At 40.7% G+C, this 21,809-nt stretch overlaps 1 protein-coding gene across 1 annotated transcript in view; it reads right to left on the bottom strand.

Annotated features, from left to right (window-relative positions):
• DTNA (dystrobrevin alpha) overlaps positions 1-21,809 on the bottom strand; it is a 100,844-nt gene that overhangs the window by 35,701 nt on the left and 43,334 nt on the right. Inside the window, exons 6-10 of the mRNA XM_075141907.1 lie at positions 18,374-18,479; positions 15,692-15,858; positions 13,104-13,228; positions 7,775-7,855; positions 5,785-5,874 (exon numbers count right to left, since the gene is read on the bottom strand). Coding sequence (XP_074998008.1) covers positions 5,785-5,874; positions 7,775-7,855; positions 13,104-13,228; positions 15,692-15,858; positions 18,374-18,479 — 569 coding nt within the window. The remainder of the gene's footprint in view (positions 1-5,784; positions 5,875-7,774; positions 7,856-13,103; positions 13,229-15,691; positions 15,859-18,373; positions 18,480-21,809) is intronic.

Here is a 21,809-nt window from a genome sequence, read left to right on the forward strand (position 1 = left end):
GCAGTCCGGACAGACAGAGGGAAATAAACAGAGAAAGCAGGAGCAAGTAAGATTGTGAAATGGGAATTTAGGAGCGAATACTTAAGTGTTCTTAGAAAAAAAAACAACCCAAGTGCAGAAATTATTTTGTTATTATTGTAATTTATATGTTAAGTATTTAACGGCTTAGGATGGTTGAATCCCACTCGATTACAGAGCCAGCCTCAGAAATCAGTGAGATGCCAGATCGGGCCAGGGACTGGAGCTGTACAGTACCATTTATTTCAAAATACAGCAGACTGTGAGGTCGGCACTATTTGCTTTAATATACTATGTATTGCATATATATATTAAATATACATACGTTACACACATGATTAACATACTGAAATCACAAGCTGGATTTGCTTGGAAGTGTCTGATCAAGACCTCGCGCATCCAGGTGTACATAAATACATTTAAACATGCCCTACTTAGCTCACTGGGTTAATTGGTTATCACAATTTTCTCAGGAAAGATGTTTATAGAATACATTAAAAGTGGGAGGAATAGAGGAAAAGGTTTTGGTTTAGCTGTGTTAGTGCAAGCTACGAACGTACTCTCTCTTTAACTTACCCTTTGCCTTTCAAGAAAGCTGGAGCAGCCCTAGCCAGCAGTTTGCTCTGCTCTACTTCAGTATTCTTGGAAGGAGAGCTAGTTAACAAGACAGGAAAACTAAGAAGAGGGTAAACAGTGATGTCTGAAATTCGTTACAGAACAGAGTTTGGAGAAACTCATTCAAGCGCCCTGGACTGAATAAAAACAACAACAGAAGCTTTAAAGAAATTTTAGAAAATTTCCAGAAATGCAAAGTCAGGAATTAGAGTTTTCCCTCCTGTTCTCCAAAAGCAAACTATAAAGCCTTCACTACATAAAAGACAAACAAAACTTGCTTCTCTCACAATGGAGAGCTGAAGGCTTGTGTAGTTTCCAGGTGGAGTCCGAGATAAACATCATCTTAAATGCAGCTTTCAAGCTGGGAAAGCTTCACCATAACAGCTAAATTGCTTTTCTCCACGTTTGCCATAAGACAGTTTCAATTATCTATGGAAATGTACTTATTTAGATCCAGTGATGGGATACACCAGTTTAATTTTCAGAAGTACTGTTCTTCTGTTGATTTAAAAAAAAATATAGTTCATCAAACCCACTTTTTTCCCCCTAATTACAGTATTTAATGGATTGCAGTAACTGCATCTTTCCCAATGCTAAAATATCCATGTTAATAAGATAACACTAGCTAAAAATTGAGAGATTGAAATGTTAGGTTTTCTTTCATGCTGCAGCATTTTTGGTTTAAAAAACAACAAAGCAAAATAAAAATATATTTTACTTTCTTCTTTTTAAAGATTATTCATCTTTATTTTTTGGTTTGGCTACTGATACAGAAGGAAAATGCATTCAAGGGGTACAGGGTGTGCCATTTCAGCCAAAAATGCAGCTTTTGGTTCTTAAAGATAAATACGTTGCCACAATGGGAGACCAAAGACCCCAGGGCAGATTTTGTGCTTTGCTTTCTAACAGTGCAGTTGATGCCCCACCTACCAACCATAAGTTCTCCTCTCCTATGCTCTAGAAGCAACTTAGGGAGGAGGGACAGGTAAGCAATCATTACTCATTGAGCAATGGATATTAGGTCTATCAATGTCCATTTCCTTCTTAGTTGATTAAGCAAACTTATATCTCCCAACCTCTTCTTATGAGTTATGTTTTCTAAGCTTTTCTGATGTTTAGGTGTCTCCTCTGGACTCTCTCATGCTGGTTAAAATATTTGCCCCCGTGCTGTTGCCCTGCACTGGGTGCAAACCTCCAGGCAGATGGCTCCTCGTCCAGGGAATGAGTTTTAATGGCTTTCCACATGATGTCCCAGGGTCAGATGCAATCTAACAATAATATCAGTGACTTCAATTAGTTTGTGGTTCACTGCAACTGCTAGGTCCTCTGTTAAAATATTTCTGTCCATCCAATTATGCTCCATCTTTTATTTGATTATTTGCTTCCTTGGTACAGCACTTTTCACTTATAATTATTGAGTTTCCTCTAACTGATTTCAGATCATTTGGACATCAATTACTACCATTGCAACTGAGCTCATTTTTTAATTTAGAAACTGCTCTCCAAGCACTCCTTCCCATAACTATTTCAACCTTTGTACCATCTACAAATTGCATACACTCACTCTATTGCTCCCACTAGGTCATTACAAGAAATAGTGCATAGTGTCTGACTTAGGATAGCCTTCAAGAATCCCAGCTGATATGTCCTCCTCCTAGAATGACAGCAAACTTTCGAAAATGTAATTACTGATTTTCATTGTTGCTCTTATACTAATTTTCCCTAGTCCATATTTCCTTTGCGTACTTCTGTGTCATCAGGGACTATGTCAAAAGTCATCTTAAGGTCAACCTGTATCATATCTGCTGCTTCTTTTTTACCCACTGGACCAGTTATCCTATCAATGAAATAAATTTGTTTGGTTTGACATAATTTGTTCTTGACAAATCCATGCTGGTTATTTCTCATTGGTTTATTATCCTCCAGGTGCTTACTAATTCTTTCATAATTTCAGTATCTTTGGATACCCAGGTCTCTTGTATAATCCCTTTGACCTTTGTCCCTGTTTCTGCCTTCAACCTTCCTTCATTTGGAAGAGCTGACATTTGTCCTTCTTGTTCTTCCACATCTTCCTATACCCTCCACATATTCCCCAAAATACAGTTAATACTTCAGAGATTGTTTTGGCCACTCAGAGTGAGTTTCTCTGGGCCCTAGCAACTGGAACATATATTTTAAAGATATATTCCTGTTAAAATGGAACATTTTGTAAGATGGCAAAGAATGCCTCCCCATCCAAATTAAGGGACAAAACCTCCAACTCTGAGCAGATGTCTACAAAGATGTAGACCTAACAATATTGATGTAAATGTACACCCTCTTTAGTGTCTACCTGGCTACTAAACAATCAGACATATAAACCTTTCCTTTAGCAGGTAGAATATTGCCGATGAAACAAGGAGGATTCTCATCTTGAAGGCAACATGCAGTTCAAGTCTACACTCCTTAGAGATAGAAACAGATAGAAATATGGATGACAGCAGCAACCAGTATGTTTTGCTCCAGTTAGCTGTTGTCCAGAAACTTAGCCTAATCTCTTGCTATGCCCACGTACAATATCTAATTCTTTTTAGCTTTTATGTGGAGTTCAAAAAAGGCACCAGCTACTCTGACTCAGTATTAAATAAGACTCAGTTTCTTCTTGGCTATGGGCATTTGATACCATAGCGCATTCTTTCTATCTATCTACCACAGAATTGCCAAGTAATTTCAAGTTCAGCAGAATGTGCTACATCACTCCATTTATTCCAGTTTATTACTCCTTTAGAAGAACTAAAGGTATTAGCTGTGGGGGGGGGGGGCTGAGAAAAATGCAAGAAAAAACGTTGTATTTCATCTTATCCCACCTTAGCCCTACCTATAACTTGATAGCTTAAAGACAACATTTATTACGAAAGAGAAAGAGATCGTATCCATTACTATGGTAGCTAGGTACTTTAAAGCAGCACTGCCAGACTGCAGCTGGGGAACAAAAGAATCCAAATAAGGAAGAAAACATTAACTCAGGGTATAGAATTATTCCTCTTGACTGGACAGAAGTTTCTATAATGCTCAATTTACCTGTTTTGACATAACATATTCAATTCATTGGGTTTGCAAGGACATTACCTACTCTGCAGCAATATTCCCTCCTTCTGCTGCCCTCTAGGTAACGAAAGATCACAAAAACAAATGTGAGATTAAAAACTGAAAACAGTAAAAAAATTACAGGACTTGCAGTTTTAATCACATATTAGCTGTCATTGCAGCAAACGACTGTGATTTGGTATTTGGAGAAGATCACAGATTTTTTGTTTCTTTTATAATATAAGTGCTTTAGAATTGTTGAGCTGTACAGAGCATATTGTTGTTATCAATTTCTACACTGTATATATTTAGAAGAAAGGTGCTTGTAATTGTTACACCAACCTCCTCATTAAAGCTCTCTTATGGACTTGGTAGCTCAAACTAAGCAAAGCAAGCAGAGAAATTTTAAGCGGACTTTGATTCTGAAGAGGCTTGAAGAAACTAAGAAGCATCTCAGGGATAGCCTGAATCTGACCTCCTTTGAGCTTTGGAATAATTACGTACCCACCCAAAATCGATGCTTCAGATGCAATTAAACTGCAAATAACATATAATGTTCAGTCTCCTTTCAGCTGTTCCCCACAATTTGTCATTGTATTTACTAGTTATCAAAGATCTTTCCTCTAATAAGATGATTCTTCTTCCCAGTTCATTTCCCTTTTTCACCCGTGAATCCAGAAATGAAGATGATATTGTGCTGAACTTATGAGACCATATCCATTTCCATGGATATCCACTCAGCAGAATGAGTCAGTGTGCTGAATTCAGCATTTGCTGTTACAGGGAGAAACTGGTTGCGAATGGTTATGTTCTTATGTGAACAGAACTAGCTGAAATAAATACCATGGGAATGCTACAAATGACAGTCTGTGCCTATTCTCCTTTGAATAAACATATAATTATATAAAAACTTTCTTTAAAGCTATCTGAAACCTCTGGACTACATTGCAACACAAATTAAAGTAACCATAAGTTATCTGCAGTAAAAACACAGCCAGCAGAGCTTTTAGCGTTGATTATGTTCAGCTAGAAATTTTACCCTGAGTTTGTACAATTTTTATTATAATATGAATCACGGAGCATTTAATATAAAATCAGCACAATTGCAAACAGAGCTGTCAAAGTCTGTTTCTCTGATGTACAAGAGGGTGAGCTTCCACTAACGAGGCCTGATTTTCCCAGGGCAATAATAATAGTAAAACCTAAAAGCGTGAATGAAGATACTGTTATTAGTCTAATACAGATTGAAGAGCTTGGCATTTAGCAGAAAAGTACCTTGGTCTCAGTACCTTCTTACTGAATTATAGCTAATGCTCATGGATTAATCAAAAAAGAAAAAAAGAAAGGTCATTACACTCCACAGTAAAAAAAAAAAAAATGGGGAAACTGTTTTTATCCAACTGCGTATTTCTTTTATGCAGAATGAAACAGGCTCTTCCTTCAGGTCACTAAGATGAGAGGGAATGCTGGAAAGATGCTGCAGCAACAGAGGCATCGGTCCAAATCCAACGTTCACTACGTAAATGGGAAGTCTTCATCAGCTTCAGCAGGATTTAGATCCACCTTTTCTGTGGCCATTTTGAAAAGCAAAGCAAAGGGGTCTGGGCAAGGCAAGGTTATTGGCAAGCGGTGCTAACTGCAGAACAGTAACCACCAGCAGCGCGGGCCGTGGAAGACAAAGAGAAGGCTGGCTGTGAGACCTGGAGTCGTTCCCAGGCTCTCGTGCAAGGCTCTTTCGTTCCTCGGTCAAGAACGCAACAGGCAAGTCATACACTGATGATGAAACCATAAAGGTGTAGTTTTTTTGGTTTTCAAAAACGTTTCCAACTTCCACTAGATACATTAATATGAATCCTACATGAAAGGGTAAAATGAAAGATTTGTGCTGTGCAGAAGCAAGAGAAGTTGGCAAAGCCCACAGCCAGCAGGAAGTCTATTCAAAAGACTAATCAGAGCCACAGAAACCCTCTAGCCCACCAGAGCCTTCCTTAAAGAATATCTTTAGTGGTTTAGCAGAATCACTAATGATTTAGTGCATGAGCTACAGAACTACGGTGATTAGTGGGTTAGTGCTCTCATACTGACCGTGAATTGTTGTGAAGCTGATTTACATACAGCTTTATAAGAGAATGCTCATCAGCCACAGGACTGGCTGCATTTATACCCCCAAGTAACCTGAATGATTTAAACAACGAAACCTTGTTAATACCCCAAAAAGTATACACAGAGAGCAGTGTATTCAGAGTGGGTTCATTACAATAAATGCAATTTGCAACCTTTCAGAAAAGATACTGACTTGACAATTTGTAGGGTGCTTCTTCTTTCGAATAAAAAGATGCAAAATAAATTTATAAGAGATGAAAATAAAAATAATGAGACTAAGCTGTCAAACACTTAAAATCCTGCTAGGTCAATGAAACAAAAGTTACAAAACTTTTAATATACAAGCAATGTATAGGGTACTGTTAATTCTAAAAAAGTCAGAACTGACTGCTGCATCATGGAAACTTTTTACTGTATAAGGATGTCATACTATCCACTTATAAGGAAGTCTGGGTACCTATGGTTGGGGGGGGTGGTGGTTTATTGTCTCCTTCAGGGGATTCTCCATCAAGGAGTTCTTCCTCTTCTCCTTCTTCAAGGAGAAAAGGAATTCTAATGGCTCAGGAATCATGTACGTTTAATCCTGATAGTTAAAGACAGTCAGTTGAATTACTAAAGAACACAAAAGTAAAATAATCAGGAATTTTTCATATGTAAAGAAAAACAAGCTGCACAGTAGATAGTGCTGTGATTACTACCGCAGGTCCCTGGCCTAAATGGCAAAGCATACTTTTGTTAAATGAGCACAGGGACTTCTTGGGGATAAACAGAAGCAACAGCTACACTCTTAAGAGCACTGCTCTTAATGACCTGCCCTGGAAAGGCCACAAATAGATTACCCTGCCTTACACAGAAAATCCCATATATACCAACAACAGAAATGAATTTGCATTTGCAGTCTTACTGTCTGTACAGGCAGCAGATCTGGTCTTAGGGGCTGCTTTGGGACTGGCTTTCAAAAAGCATCTGAGTCACATCCAGCAGCTCCTTGCACTAAGATAACACTGAGAGTTTACAGTTTACAGCTCCTGCTAACAAAGTTCATAAATCGAAGTAGTAGTAAACCATCTTTACTGTGACATTGCCGTGTGATACACTGTGGGTTTGGTTTTGGTGTTAAAATATGTAGCCATGCGTACCCAGAGATTGTGTTTGGTTATTTGGCAACGCTGAAGCACTGACACATACAGCAGGAATCAAGCAATAAAACGCACCCAAGGAAGACATACTGCTCATCTTCCCCAATACAGCAGGAAGTTATTTTCTGCCACCTTCTCATCTATGTAGGCTTACATAGACTGGGTGAGACAGCTGTCAAATGCTATACACGTATTTTGGCTGTACGAGCCAAAATACTGAGCTAAAATGTACGTAGTCAGCTGCAAGCACCTTCTCTTTGGGATTAATGTTTCTGATGACTCGTCTCTGGTTTGTTTGCTGAAGGGTCACCATATTCCAAAACTACTCCTTCTCTCTTGTAGCCTTTAATGAAAATCTGAATGGTTTAACGGGAGTAAGGATGTCTTGCTATATCTTGCAAGTATGAACACATTTTCTCTTTGTTCATATCATGTCTTGCAGTTCGATGCAGGCATTCCCAGTAGGCAACGGCATGTCCCAGTTCCTATTCCCACAGTGCTGCTACACAATGGCTTCTCACCGACAGCCCGTTTTCAGCCCCTGTGGGAGGGTGCCTAAGTTGCATGTGAGCACATTTTAGCGGGACGTAATGGTTCAAATGAGAACTGAAGTTCTGTGCTCTGCTGTGAGGAGCCTGGGGTGCCCTAACTCCAGCTCTTCATCCAGATATGTGGGTATCAGTCCAAAATAACCAAGGCATTTCTCTGCTCATGCCTGTTAATTTTATTTTGTGAGTGGTTTTGTGGTTTTTTTTTGGGGGGAGGGAATTGCAAAATTGAAACCTCCACCACTATCATATAATGGTTTAACATAAATAAGGATAAGAACTCACCTTCTGTTTGCAAAAGGACTTCCTGAGGGAACAGAGTGGGAGAAGAGTGTGTCGTTCATGCTGGTTACAGGTCGGGGGGGCCTAGAAGAAGGCAAAATATCCAGTTGCATTAATTTTGCACACAAAAACCCTCCATCAGCAACGGTATTTGAATGAGCTTCTTTTTTAAAGTAACATTACTACTGGCATCTTCTACTTTAAGTAGCAATAGTTCCAAATTAAAGATGCTGTGTTTTTAAGCAGAAGTTGGTAAAGATACAGCGTTACTTAGGCCTGGAAGGAAACAATGCTTTTGTGTGTTCTGAGGTGAGTTTTAAGCAACTTGCTTAATTTTTTTGCCTGCTTTGGCAAAACCACCACTATGCCATTTTTCCTTTCCAGAGCCTGTAGTCCAGGATGCAGTCGCTGCTTTCAACAGCTAGGCTGAGCACTGGTAGCAGGCTCCCTGTGGCAGCATGGAGGTCTGCAGGGGGTAACTGCCAATAAATTACACAGCTTTTCATGAGGTTATCCCTGGCGCTAAGCTCCATGCTACCATATCCACATAGTGACCACAGTGTATCCTCAGTATCCCATAAAATATATGTAGAAGTAAACTGCTTTAATTGCAAAGCTTTTCAACTCATATATCAAGCCCCCAAATCAAAAATTAAAATAAGTATCTAGTTTAAGAGGACCCATTAATAATGATGGTTTTATTACTACATTCTTTATTTCCTGCTCTTACTAAAAATGAAATGAGAAGGAATACTTCCTCTGCTTTCTTTTATTGTCTACTCTTAAAAAATATTTTGTGCATAATTTTTCCTTCTGTATCCATTAAGGAGAAATTTCCCCTTCTTAATGGACTTCTTATGCAACATTGGGCAAAAGATATAGACACTCTGGAAAAACTACAAAATATGTTATTAAAATCACAGGGGTTTCAATCAGATATGAGCAGAACCTGAAGCCATATATAATTCAGACTTCAAATTGCCTAGATTTCAAGTTGCTTAATATCCCCTTTACGGTTCGTGAAAGATCTGTCTCGCTTTCTGAATTCTGCAGATGTGCAAATCAAAATCTGCAAAATATTCACTGGGCTCCAATTGTGCAAGAAAAATGGTCATCCAAACCATTAGTAAGAAATGAAGAAAGCCAGTTCTGCACAGAAGTGAACTATTACTATATATTTTCTTTCTTATTTTGTAACTGTTAGAAAACAAGCATAAATGTGGTCTTTGACAAGTCCAAATGGATTTCTCAGCATGACAGTAGATTCTAAGAAGTTTAAAACCTGGAATAGAAAGATGTAGGATTTGGCATGTTATTTATATGAAAATACAGTTTTAGCCTAACCCTGCATCTGCAGACCCACATGAAAAACTCCAGTTCTGCTCAGTCACGAATTTGAGAAGCAGCACCTTGTGCCCTATGTACTTCTGGAGAGTGTTTAATATTATTTTTCATGGACTCCTTCATCAGAGCTAGGAAGAGCTTGGATGAGGCCATGATCAGAGCCAATCTACTGGAAAGGTCACTGTGGTATGAGTCTTGAAATACAGAGATTTGAAAAAAAACTTCGAGAGAATACTTAGAAACTAATTTTATTTAATGGGTAAGCAACCGGTAGTCTTGTTCCCTGGGAATTGTAAACTGGTGATTGATGTAGGAGAAATAGTTCACACCAACTACGTGTGACTACTGCATTTTTCCTTTTCTCAATGCAAACCCTGGCCAGTGAACACATTCAAAAACTAATTGGGCACAGGCTGGGGTTTCTGAAGGATGGGTCCAACCCTGGGCTGTGGAGTCCTAAACAGTAGAGGAGAAGGGAGGGGCTGGTTCTCAACACTGTCCCAGAGAAGGAGGCAGGAGGAGCGCTCCCTTGGCAGAGCTTGGGCTCTGCTGTGCCTTGCACCCAGTCCACCTCTGCTCACTGAGTAGGAAGTGGGTATGTGGCACCCATGGACTTCAACAGATCACCACATACACACTTCGGGTTAATGTCTTCTCTAAGCTTTATCTCAAAATAAGGGTGGAAGAGAAAGTAACCCCCAGAAGAGCTCTTCCCTTTCACTGTCTCTGTATTCAAAGACAATTATTTCTTGTGCTCTGGACTCTGATAAAAAGTTAAGGATTGGTAATAATGAGATTATCGCATTTTTTCCAAGCTTCTTCCTCCAATAAGTGTACTAAAGAAGAAAAGTACTCACCAAGTATCTCTTTTGCAGCCAAAATGAAATGGAAAAGAGATCATTAATCAAATCGTCAGTTTAATATGTATGTGGTCTAAGTAGTGCATTGGACATACGCCATTCTTATGATTCTGCAAAAAGCATGAGAGCTTCTACGCATAAAGGGTCATTGATCCGTTTACATACACAGAGTTACTCTTGTGTACAAATGTCTATAAACTCCAAGGCTTTGCTAAGGTTTTGTGATCAGCATTAGTTTGTCAATTCTTATACGAAGAAAACTCTATTAAACCAATCTGAGCTTTCCCAAGGCAAGTTTCTTAAAGGCTGATGCTTACTGTCAGGTTCAGCTTGAATATCAAATGGATGTTCAAACATACATATACAGTTGTGTGATGTGATAAGACAAGAACAGCAGACTTTATGGTAAAGCAAAGGAAAACTCAGCTATTGACTATAAAAGGTTATTTCTAAACTTCTGGAAGCGAATGATTAAGCTTTCTGATAAAAGTGAGCTGATAATACTCAATCAGCTTTCCTCAAGAAGGCAGAAAACACTTAATACTATTGAAATATACTATGTAATAAATGCATGTTATGGCATAACACATACCCACAGTAATAAACCAAATTAAATAAGAGGAATTTTCCAAAGCGCTCCATGCTGCTCTAACCTCTTCACACTCATGTCAGAAATAACGCTCCCGCAGGCTTAGATGGAAACAAAGTCAGGCCAGTGCAGAATGAATTTGAAAAATGCCTTCATGATGCACTGGCCACGCCATTTGTCATCTCGTCAGTCTGGTGTTTCTTTTTTGTTGCCAATCTTATGTATAGAAAGGAAAAATGACACCTCCGTCGGTGGGGGGAGTTCTTCCATCAGGTCAATGACACCCTGATAACTACTGCTCTAGATGAGCCTTAGATGTGGTTCTTGCTTAATTGAAAATTTTGTGTGGCACCAGTAAAACAAAAAACCCATGCAGTCTTTCTGTCTGGTACCACTCAAAGGTGGAAGAACGATGAAAAGGAAAGGCTGTATAGTAATGCAGAGAGTACTTGTCCCCATTTAAGCTAGAAGCTAAGAAAAGGATACTGTTTTGTTGCCAGAATTCTTCCACTTAATGCACATATAAAATCCTTTTTGCCTGGATTCCTGCCCAGAGCTGTTTCTCTCAACTTCCATTATGTTTAAAAATAAAAATCACATCAGCGAGAAGATATTCTCAATAAGGTACTGTAGCATATCTCTCCCCTCAGTTAATTTATGTGAATTAGGCTGTAGATCATGCTACCTCCACAACTTACAGGTTTTTCACTCACGTATCATTATAGCCAATATATATTGCCAAGTTATATTGCCTTCAATCTATGAATAAAGAGAAACTCTATCATAAAACAAAATAGATGGTGGTTTGTTCTTACATCCAATCACTCTAAATTATGTCTATATAGTTAGGAAGAAGGGAAGGTGTTAATTTCACAGCAAAGATTTGGAACAGATCCTACTCAGTTATGGTACCTTGCCTTGCCTAAATGCATTTAATCCATTCACAGTAGCCCAGTTTTCACTACCCGTTATCTTCTGACATACCCCCAGGCCTTCGAGGGCCTCCAGCCAACAAGGAACAGAGGCTTCTCTTTCAGCTTCATGCTCCCTGTCTCTTTCCATTTCTCTTTAAGGATGGCCAAAATCTGCCCTGTGAAATTATCACTGATTTGCCAACAGAGTCAGGCTTTTATACCACGCGCAGCAGTGGGGTAGCTTGGCAGGTCCAACTCCGGATGATTTCTTCCAAAGAACAACATCCTCCCATTACACCTCCATAAAGAGGTGCAAGGCTTTTAACTGACAGTCGAGCGTAACAGGGATTTGGCACTATGTATCTGCCAGAGGCACCTTGTGTCTCAAGAGCAGAGCACTCTTTTATGCCTTGAAAAAGTTCTGCTATAACCACACAAAGAAGGACCATCAGCATGATTTATCCTTAAAATATAGGTGAACTTTCCACGTGTCACACAGCCCACAATGGCCGGTGTGCACTTGCCCTTAAAGATGCTACATAAAACATTCAGTACTGACAAAAGCAATGTATAATAATTACAGACCGGAATAGTTCCGGCAGCCAGTAACACAGATATGCAGCATGCAAATACAATTTTAATGGCTGCTGCCTGAAATGCTTCAGTCAGGGCCCCTGTGAAGATGGTTAAGAAAGATATTTTCTTAATAAATATACCAGAATAAGAGAAATACTTTAAAGAGAGTATTTTTGGAATAATTTTTCCATGTTAATTTCTTTGTAACTTTCTTCCAACCAATATCTCGATTTTTCCTGAATTCTATGAAAAAATTAACTTTTTTTTTTTCCCAAAGGGCCCAGGAAGCAAAGGTAAAACAAACTGATAAATGAGAAAATCTGAGCAACTGCCACTATGGGTGGTGGACACGCTCTAGAAAAAAAAATCCGAAGTGATAATTTCCCCAGCCTGCACAAATACATTTCCTCTCTGCTTTGAGTTTCTTGACTCCTGCAGAGAAAAAGTAGTGACACAAACTACTATACCAAAAAATAATTTTGCTTTCCCAAAATATCAAAATGCAAAGATAATAGACTCTCTTCAAGTGACTTGGCAATTAAAGACACACTTCTTACGCAGACTCATATAACTCTTCAGGGCTGGGTGAAGCCGCAGCTCCACTAAAGTCAACGAGACTCTGACACTGATTTCAACAAAGTTGGTCAGACTTCACTTTTCTCTGGTGCCTCATGTCAAGATATACCTGTGATATACGCTGAAGTTGAGAGTCTCTAGATGACAAAGTTAATGTTCTTGGCATGAATACATCCCAAAGTGCTGAAACTCTATGAAATTGCATGGATATCTCTTGAGAAGAATGGGGACATACCAACATTGTGTCCCAGTATTTGCTTACATATATATATATTCCACTGACTTTTCAAGTGAAGTCACACCAGAAGAACATTTTTATACTAAATACCCCTATCAGCAAATTTGCACTTGTGATGCATTGAGCTTGATAAGCCACAGCTGCCTCCCATTTTGTTCAGAGCTATAGCATCTACACTTGGTGCAAGCAACTCCTACAACAAAGCTTACTTTCTCTACAGCACACAGATACTTACACAATATGAGCCAGGTTTAGAGGTTTTTCAGGCTGGTCAGGGAACATTGGGTGCAAAGGTTCACGGCTGGAAGCACAGCTTAAAGACTTGCTAAGTGCATTAGTTAGCTTCTTAGCAGGTGATTTCTGGGAGGAACAAGGAAGGTAGAGGTAATCTGGACAAGTAAGGTGCATACTGTTTCTGCTATAGGAAGCACAAACCAACAGGAAGCTCTACGGCTTACATACCTATCGACTGACATCCCCCTTGCTCCCTCCCACCCCGAGAGTCTGGAAAGGCAAAGACTGCTCAGTTTGGAGGAAAGATCACTCTTACCTTCAGGGACCTTTAGAGTAGGCCCAGGGGGTATATCTATATGGACAGATGCAGTTGCCATGGCTTCTTTGCAATGTTGCACTCGGGCAGTATTGAATGAAGGACAGCACAAAGTTAGTGTTGCCTGGACTGGAGCTGGCTCGTACCTCACCATCTTGGGAGTGCAAGCAGAACAAATCTGTGTATGCCTGTCCATATAGATACACTGTACGGGACACCGTTTCCCTCCTAGTTGTGGGCCAGGCACAAGGCTGCTATATTCTTTCTGCTCGCTAGTATTTCCCTCCTCAGCTCAAGCACCCTGGACTGTTTAGCTGCTGTTATAAGGCTCCTCTTTCACCTCCCGTGGCCGCTGCAGCCCCTGCCACACCAGGGAACAGGAAATTTGAGACACGTGCATGGCGAGAATTGCCCCACCACGGCGACAGCGTGCCAGAAGAGGCTGACGTACTGTCACTGTCACCAAAAGATGGGGAGGCTCTGCGCAAGAAGCATGCTTTTCACCCTGAAATCCCATCAGCGAGTCTAAAAAAAAAAAAAAATCAGTATTTTCTGCTTTCTAGTTTTGTTTGGACACTTTTTTGCAGTTGGACACTCTTCTAAGGAAGGGCCCGGAGATCTACGGTGTCTTTTAGGCTGTGTGAGAGATTCTCAGGGAATCCACTCACATCTGTGCCATTCAGCTTCTCTGCCAGTAAGACGGGGGTAGTGACCCTTACGCTGTCTCCTCCCCCCAAAACACAGCTCTACACCCTGAAATTTAAAAATCTTTTTGGAACTTAACAGGACTGGTATTGTATTTGTGCACACACATCCTCCATCAACTTATGACTGTAATCAAGATAATAATGAAATATTTCTATTACAGAAATCCAACCTAAATATGTAAAGTTCAGGCTTTTTCTCTTTCATTATAAATGTGATTTCACTCTGAACTGAGAACAGTTGAGTTCCACTGCACCCAGGAACACCTTTAATCTGCATGTGGAGCTTGATACGGATGCATTATGGAGAATGCTAATGAACGCTACAGAAAGGCAATTTCAAACTTGAAGCAAAACATTTGTTTCTGACAAGGAAACATTTGAAACCACTGGGCTTGTAGTCACGTCTTTGTCTTCTGCTGAGCAGGAATCTTAAGTTTTCCAATTACTTCCTACCTATAATTACAGCTCCCTGGCTACAGCAAAAAATGATTTTATAGCACAAATTGCTGTTAGGAATGGAGTCAGAGCTACGTAGTGGGCACTCTCCTATTCAGAGACTAAACTCAAGCCATTCGTGTCTATGCAACAAGCAGCAATTAGGACCCACAAAACCAATTACAGACCCAGATCTGCTGGGATGCAGTGCAGGGCCCTGTGACTGGCATACAGAGAAAACCACGTCAAATTTAACCCTTGCCTGCTCCATCAACAGAAAACCAGACATTTTAAAAGTGTTAAGCTTCAGAACTTTGTTAAAAAATACACACAAAGTGCTGTTCAAACGTGAGTTGTTGCTATATGCATAATTTTCTTTTTTTTGGTAACAATATACTTTTGTAATATTTGAGATTAGTTAGTATTTTTCTGCCGTCTCTGGATTTGAACCCTGAAGGATTCAGATGCTCTGTGACCAAGGGCTTCTGTTGGGGCTTTGCTCCAGTCCATGGAGAGCTTTGCCCCCAGGTTTGATGCCCTTCAGAGAAGGTTAATGTAGCTGATGAGACTTCTCTTTCAGCTTAGAAAAAGCATTGAATTATTTTGTTTAACAACGAAAAGACTGAAGTGTGTTTTTCTCTACAGTGAACATGACTGTGGATCTAAGCCTGTGACCACGCTCAAATCTACAGTGCCAGGACCATCCCAAATGCTACACATATGCTGTAGCCACTCGACTGAAAATATTGATGAATGAGCGTTAAGTATTCATCATTTCATTTACATGCAGCCAAACAGAGCAAGCCAATGACGATTTTACCATGAGTCCTGTGGCAACGGGAGAAGCTGCCGTGCCCCCGGTGCCCTGCTGCCAGCCCCTCCTGCGCTGCCCTCCCCACAGCACCCACCATCACAGGCGCCCCACATCCTCACCCAGAAAAGACCGTTCCCACCTCCGTGCTCTCCCGACGGCTCCCAAGGCTGGAGCCTCCCTGACGGGGTCGCCGATTCGAACCGGCAGCCCAGCTCCCGGCCTCCCCGTGCCAGACAGCTGCCCGGAGCTGCGGCCAGGGGCTTCTCTGCTGGCTGGAGGGCAAAGCACTCTGTAGCGAGGCGCGAGCCTTCCCTTACCCATGACGTGTACTCTTTCATTTGGTGCTGGTTGCTGTGGGAACCGCTGGCATGGCCCCTCCAGAAGCAGTCCTGACAGAGCTGGTAATTGTGACACTGCTGGCAGCGGTAGCGAAACCCCATCATGCTCTCGCTGTGGCAGTAGGAACACTCGACGGGGTGGAAGACTGCGCGGGAGAGAGAAACACCGAGCCGTAAACCAAAGCAGAGAAACCCCCAGCAAAAGTTTACGGACAAAGCCCCGAACTGAAGGGTGAATCCTTTCTTTGTTTCTAGCGATCTGCAGCGTCGGATGCCGCCTGCAGCTTTGACCCATGAAAACTCGAGTAGCCACCAGCAACCTGCACTGAGCCACGGGCAATGCTTCCTACACTGGGCACCAAACCCTTCATCACTTCTGAGCTGACGCCTGCACCTCCTGCTCGCAGCAGTGAAAAATGTGTTCGGTGTCTAACAGAATACATGACAGAGGAAATTCGTATGTGGGAAAATCCCCTGCCCCCTTCAGCTGCATTACTGGGGGAAGCTGAATGTTCTGCTGTGCTGTGAGGAGCTAAAGCGATGCGCCTCAGAGGAAAAGTCAAACTCAGCTGTCTGATTACTGGAAGCACAAAAATGTACTTAGGCATGTCGTTGTCTCTTAATTACTGCTGTCGCATCCGTACAACTGGTGTCATTTAGGTACCTATATATGGAGTTGAATGCTTAGCTTTGGACGCCCAGATTTGGAAAGCTGGCCATTAAAGGGACCCCTGTGGTCCTGTCCTCTGTTCCACTCAGAAGCAGATAGTAACAAGGATTCAAGTCACTGAGCACGCTGAGGCACCAGTCACGACATTCTGAAGCCCCTTCCTGGCAATAGTTCTATTTCTGTTCCTCTCTCCTCACTACAGCATGTACCCAATTTACCACGGGGTACTGTACATCTCCTTGTTCCCAGACACCTTCTGCTCTTCTGTCATAAGGTTCAGTCTGGAAGGATTTGGATCAGTGCTGAGCATGTCAGGGTTTTAATTCCTTGCCAGAATTTCGCAGCATGAGGGTTAATGCTCTAGTCTGGGAAACAGCGTGAAGCTGGTGAAGGACAGGGACAGGGATGGATGACAAGAGCTTGAGGAAGGTGAGGTAAATAGGTGGCTCTGTAGCCAAGAAGCACTTGGGAACATCACCTTACCCACTTTGGTGCCTTTCAGTGGAAGAGGGATTTATTTAGTACAAGAACATGTACAACCACCTCCTTCTCCTTTTATCACCAAAAAATGGCTGCACACCTCCCCTTCCACCAGCTCCATTTTCTTGTTGCAAATATGGCATAAATACTTTTATTGCCCAACAGGATGAGTACATATGATCTTTTCTTCCTCCTGCCCCCCCACTTCTTTTTCCCTGCAGCGTCCCAAAGCTTCAGTTATGCTAGAGGTAAACCTCCAAGGAAGCAACAACACAGGAATATTCAACAAGCCCCTTACACAACAACCTCTGAGGCAAAATATTGGGCTGGAAAATTGTTTACAAAAAATCTCTTTATCTTGCTAAATTAATATTTTAAAATTTTTGTATAAACTTCCTTCATCTTTAAATCTTCCTTTTTCTAGATTTAAAGTGTTGGAATAATGACTGTCAGCATCCTTGCCTCCTGATGATCATGAGCAAGAAATGCCACATTAGGAACAAGTACATGCAGATAAACAAGACAGTAGAAAGGCATTTCCTGTCTCATGTTTTTTTTCTGTTTAATATTGGCAGCGCTGGTCCTTCTGGACAGCAGAAGCCAGCTGCATCGGAGCTGGGGAACTCCTCCAGAACTACACGAGGAACTGTACAGAGTTTGTGGGCAGCAATTTGGTGGTGCACACAGTGAAATGAGATGCACAAGCTTTCTAGTTCTGCCCCTGCAATTTCAGTGTGGCAGTGCCTTCTACAGAAAAAATATATGAAGGGTTTGGCTGGAGGACTACATCTGTGAGTCCGTGAAATTTTCTCCAGGTGCTCAAGAAGTTGGAAGGCTGAGGAAGATGTTACTATCCAGGGACATGCAACATGCACTGTGCAATAATCAAATGCGTTGATTTTCGTGGTCCCTTCCTGTCTTAAAATCTGTGATCTACTCATTTTGGAGAAGGACAACCTTTGAGGTGAAAGAGGCATCTCACAGTTAAATCCTCATCTTCCACACAAGCAAAGGATAAGGACGAATCTGGAACTTCCTTTTCAGAGTATATTGTCTGGCAGTGTAGGCTTAGGAGGAGATCCTTCATAGGGACCTTTTGGCTGGTATTTTGCACTGCACTGGACATCTCCTGCCAAGAATATTGCATGAACGGAAACTGCCAAGCTGTTCCTTCTCTGCTGACATATGTCACAGCTAATAAAAGTTGTGGCCTTGATAGTTTACCAAATATAAGTGTGTGAATGGATCAAATCCTATCGTTCTTTGCTTATTCAGAGCACAGGAGGAGAGGACATGATCAGGATAATGTCCTGAGCATAGCAAAAATTAAGCCATATTCCAGGCCGAATGACCAACAGGATTCTTTAAATATTTTACCAGTTACTGTAAAAATAGCACATGGAGTCAATGAACCCAGTATAGTAGCTCCTACAAAACCATCTACAGAGTGAGAAAATCATCACACAAAAGTTTACTCTTGTAACTGTTTTTTGGCAGTAGCTCTTACTTACCATTTTCAACATTTGCCAGTCGATGCAGAAGTGGTAACCACACTAGACATTGTGGTGGGGGATCAGACATGAGAGTATCCAAGAAAGTGTTTAACGTGACTTTTTTCTGCTCAAACAAGCAAACAAACATGCACAAAGAATCAGTAATTAGACATGTCAAAATGATTTTATCTTGTCCTTACAGAAACACTTGGGAACAAGTTTCAGACACTGTTTGCTTGTAGCGCTGGTTTACTAAAAAGAACAAGTGATACTAGCAAAGCTTTTCCGGACTATTTTTAGGAGTCACAATGCATACTACTGATGACTAGCAGTCCTCTTCTCAAGGCTGACTTGGAGACACCTACTTCTCATTCACTTCAAGACTCTCCTAAAGTCATTGCCTGAAGATGCTTTGTGAATAAGGTTGGCATTCAACTCTTCATGTTCTCATGTGTTTTGCGTACGCCATAACGAGTACGGTACATGTACGGTATCACTAAGTATTACCAGTTTTCACACGAAAAGCCACTGTAGAGAATGACTGATGGTACTCCAACAACGAAAATGAAAGAAAATAATGACAAGGGAGTATAATTTCAAAACAAATATAGGGTGAAGACAGATCATCACAGGCAATTGTGTTACTGTAATTTAAGAAACTACGCTTCTCTGTTGAGTGATGGCAACTAGTTATGGGTGAGCTCTGATTGTGGGATGTTGTGTTTGCATACACTCAGGGACCACAACTGTTCCTAAACTCTCCACACCTGTAAGCACTTAAAGGCCTATGCCCCTTTATCTTTCAAAGGGATTTAAACTCTAAAATATCCCTGTTGATTTAAAAAATGTAATCTAGGGCCTTAAGTTTCTTAGGCATCTGGAAAAAAGTCAGCACAAATCTTAGTTCATTTGTTTTTTTCAGACCTAGAGGTGATATTTCAGCCATAAATACTTGCTCTTTCCTACCTAGTATACTGGCTACATAAGTGTGTACTAAAGTACACAGCTACTAGGTGGTCCAGGACAGAGGCTCCTTAAGAAATCAGCAACTGAGCCTTCCTTTAAAATAAAATTAAGATGCAAAAATACTGAGGCCTGTTGAGAATGTGTGCAGATATAATTTATAGATATACATATTTAAATAGCATCCCCATATCCAAAGAGATTGCTAAATTTTCATATCTGATTGCATAAGCTACTGCTTTAACTTGTTAAAGAACTGTGGTTACCCCATGAGGAAGCAAAACAGCAGCTATGCAGTGACATATATCATCTCCGTGTGTTGTGGAATGCTTTTAAGAGCTGAGATTTCCAGATGGAATGTCTGTGCTGCATTTATACACAATTGCCACCAGATGTAAAGAAAATAATTATTTCTCTTATACACTGAGTGATCAGTGGAAAACATCTCACTCTGTAACAGTCTCAGGGCTGAAATATTGCAAGATATTGGGAAATATATAAAGGTATTTGTCCCTAAAAGAAGAGAAAATACTTCAGGCGAGTTGTGAAAATGGTCTTGATTCTTTAATGAACAGAAATAGCCAGAATATGAGCTTAAATCCCATTGAAATACTACCTTTTCCCACAATACCTGCAGTATGAAAGTTCAAACAAACAGCTACCACCTGCTTGTTGTATGAATGATCTTCCCACCCATGGAGAGTGGGTAACCACTTCCCGAACAGGCTTCCTACACCATAAGCATCAGCTCACAGAAAAGGATCTTTCTTTTGGAGATCTGCTGTGGGTGTTTGTCATGGCTTTGCTGACCAATGCCACCAGCAAACGTCTGTGCTGTCTGCAGCAGAACTGAGAACAGGAGGAGAAAAGGCAGAACTAAGTCTAGGAAAAGAAGGGTCCTCCAAAGCCCCATACTGCAGGGCTGAGTAGCCGTAAGTCTCCCCTCTGCTCTTCAAGGCAAGTAAGTTGGCAGCAAAGGTACAACTAACCTAAACAAGCAAATAGCTGGGGAGACAAGAACATCTCTTCCACAGTGGAATAGGCTTTTGAATGCAGCTATAATTTAAAACCTGATTTGCACCAAATAAAGCAACTTAGCTTCACTAACAGATTTATGGCCGAACTCCTCTGGTGGTCACTGATTTTATGGATTAGAGAGAGCAGTGCCCAAAAAGAGGACACCAGCAGAGCAATTTCCATGCATTTTAAAAGGCATGTTTTCCCCCTGCAGTTTTTTTTCAGCTGCTGGGAAAGTTGAAACTGAAAGCTGTTTTCTAAATATATGCTACATGCAGATGGAGTCTAGGTTTGTGGAATAACACTTAGCCAGGTGCTAAGAAAATGAAGTTAGTGTCTATCTTTTTAGTTTGGGATAAAAAAAAGAGAAATAAAAAGTGTTTTTTATAATAACAACAACACTTTTTAACACAAATACAGGATAACATCACATTAATCCTACCTATGGGGGAAAGTAGTGGTGATAAAACTCCTTTTTGAGCCACAGATTTGTATTCTGAAACATTAAGTCACTTGCTCTGGCATTTCTGTTCCATAAATTTGCTGATGAGGAAACACTGTTGTTTCTATTTTGAATAGCCATTCAATCTAGCAGTGGTTCACAGATGGAGGAAAATACATGGTTTGATCAAGTAAACCAGTACAATGAGGAATAAAAACATTTCTGCAACAAGAAAAATCCTTTCAGATGCAAACTGAAACGGATTTGACACTGTGAGCAGAAGATCATTCCCAGAATTTTTTCTTTCCCTGAAATTGAGGAATCTATGTATCAGGGGGCTGAAAGGCTTCTGGTAAGCAAAGTGACCCATACTGAGAACCACAGAGAGAGTGCCAAACTTATCCCAAGGTATCAACTTCTGATAACCCTAAATGCAATGTGAGAGAGTGAAAGAATGACCTACGGTGTGACTAAGACCGTGTAAGTATCATTTAGTGTCATAGGGATATGTTGTTTTGAGTCTCATTTCAAAACTCTGGTTCATCCCCAGTGAAGAGGTAATGAGAATTACATAAAGTGAATTTAAGTCAAATATTAGACTAGATTTACAAGAGCACTTGGCTGCCTACAGATGCAAACCAGCAGCTTTGTAAATCTGCTGTGTACCTACATCAGTCAGAGACCTAAATCCCATTAGCTTTAAGTGGAGATTGTGAACTAAACCATCTAATGCCTGTTTGGAGACTTTGTTTCTTAAGGTACCTTAGTACACCTTAGTACACCACTCATTTGGATGCAATGTCAATGAAAGTGCCATTTCTGATGGCTGCTCTAATAGAAAATGAAGCCTGAATGACATTTTTTCAAGAAAAGAAATTGCTTTTTTCATCTTTAGTAACACCGTGTCCAACATGCAAAGCCTGAATGCCCTGTTGCCACGCAGGAGCACTCTTTCATTATTTTAACGCAAAACTACTGAAAGTCACTTCACTATGTAAATTCTTCAACGTAAGATGAAGTGCTGTCTTAAGT

Source organism: Calonectris borealis, chromosome 2, assembly GCF_964195595.1.
Source record: "Calonectris borealis chromosome 2, bCalBor7.hap1.2, whole genome shotgun sequence".
In the NCBI taxonomy this organism is placed as follows: domain Eukaryota; kingdom Metazoa; phylum Chordata; class Aves; order Procellariiformes; family Procellariidae; genus Calonectris; species Calonectris borealis.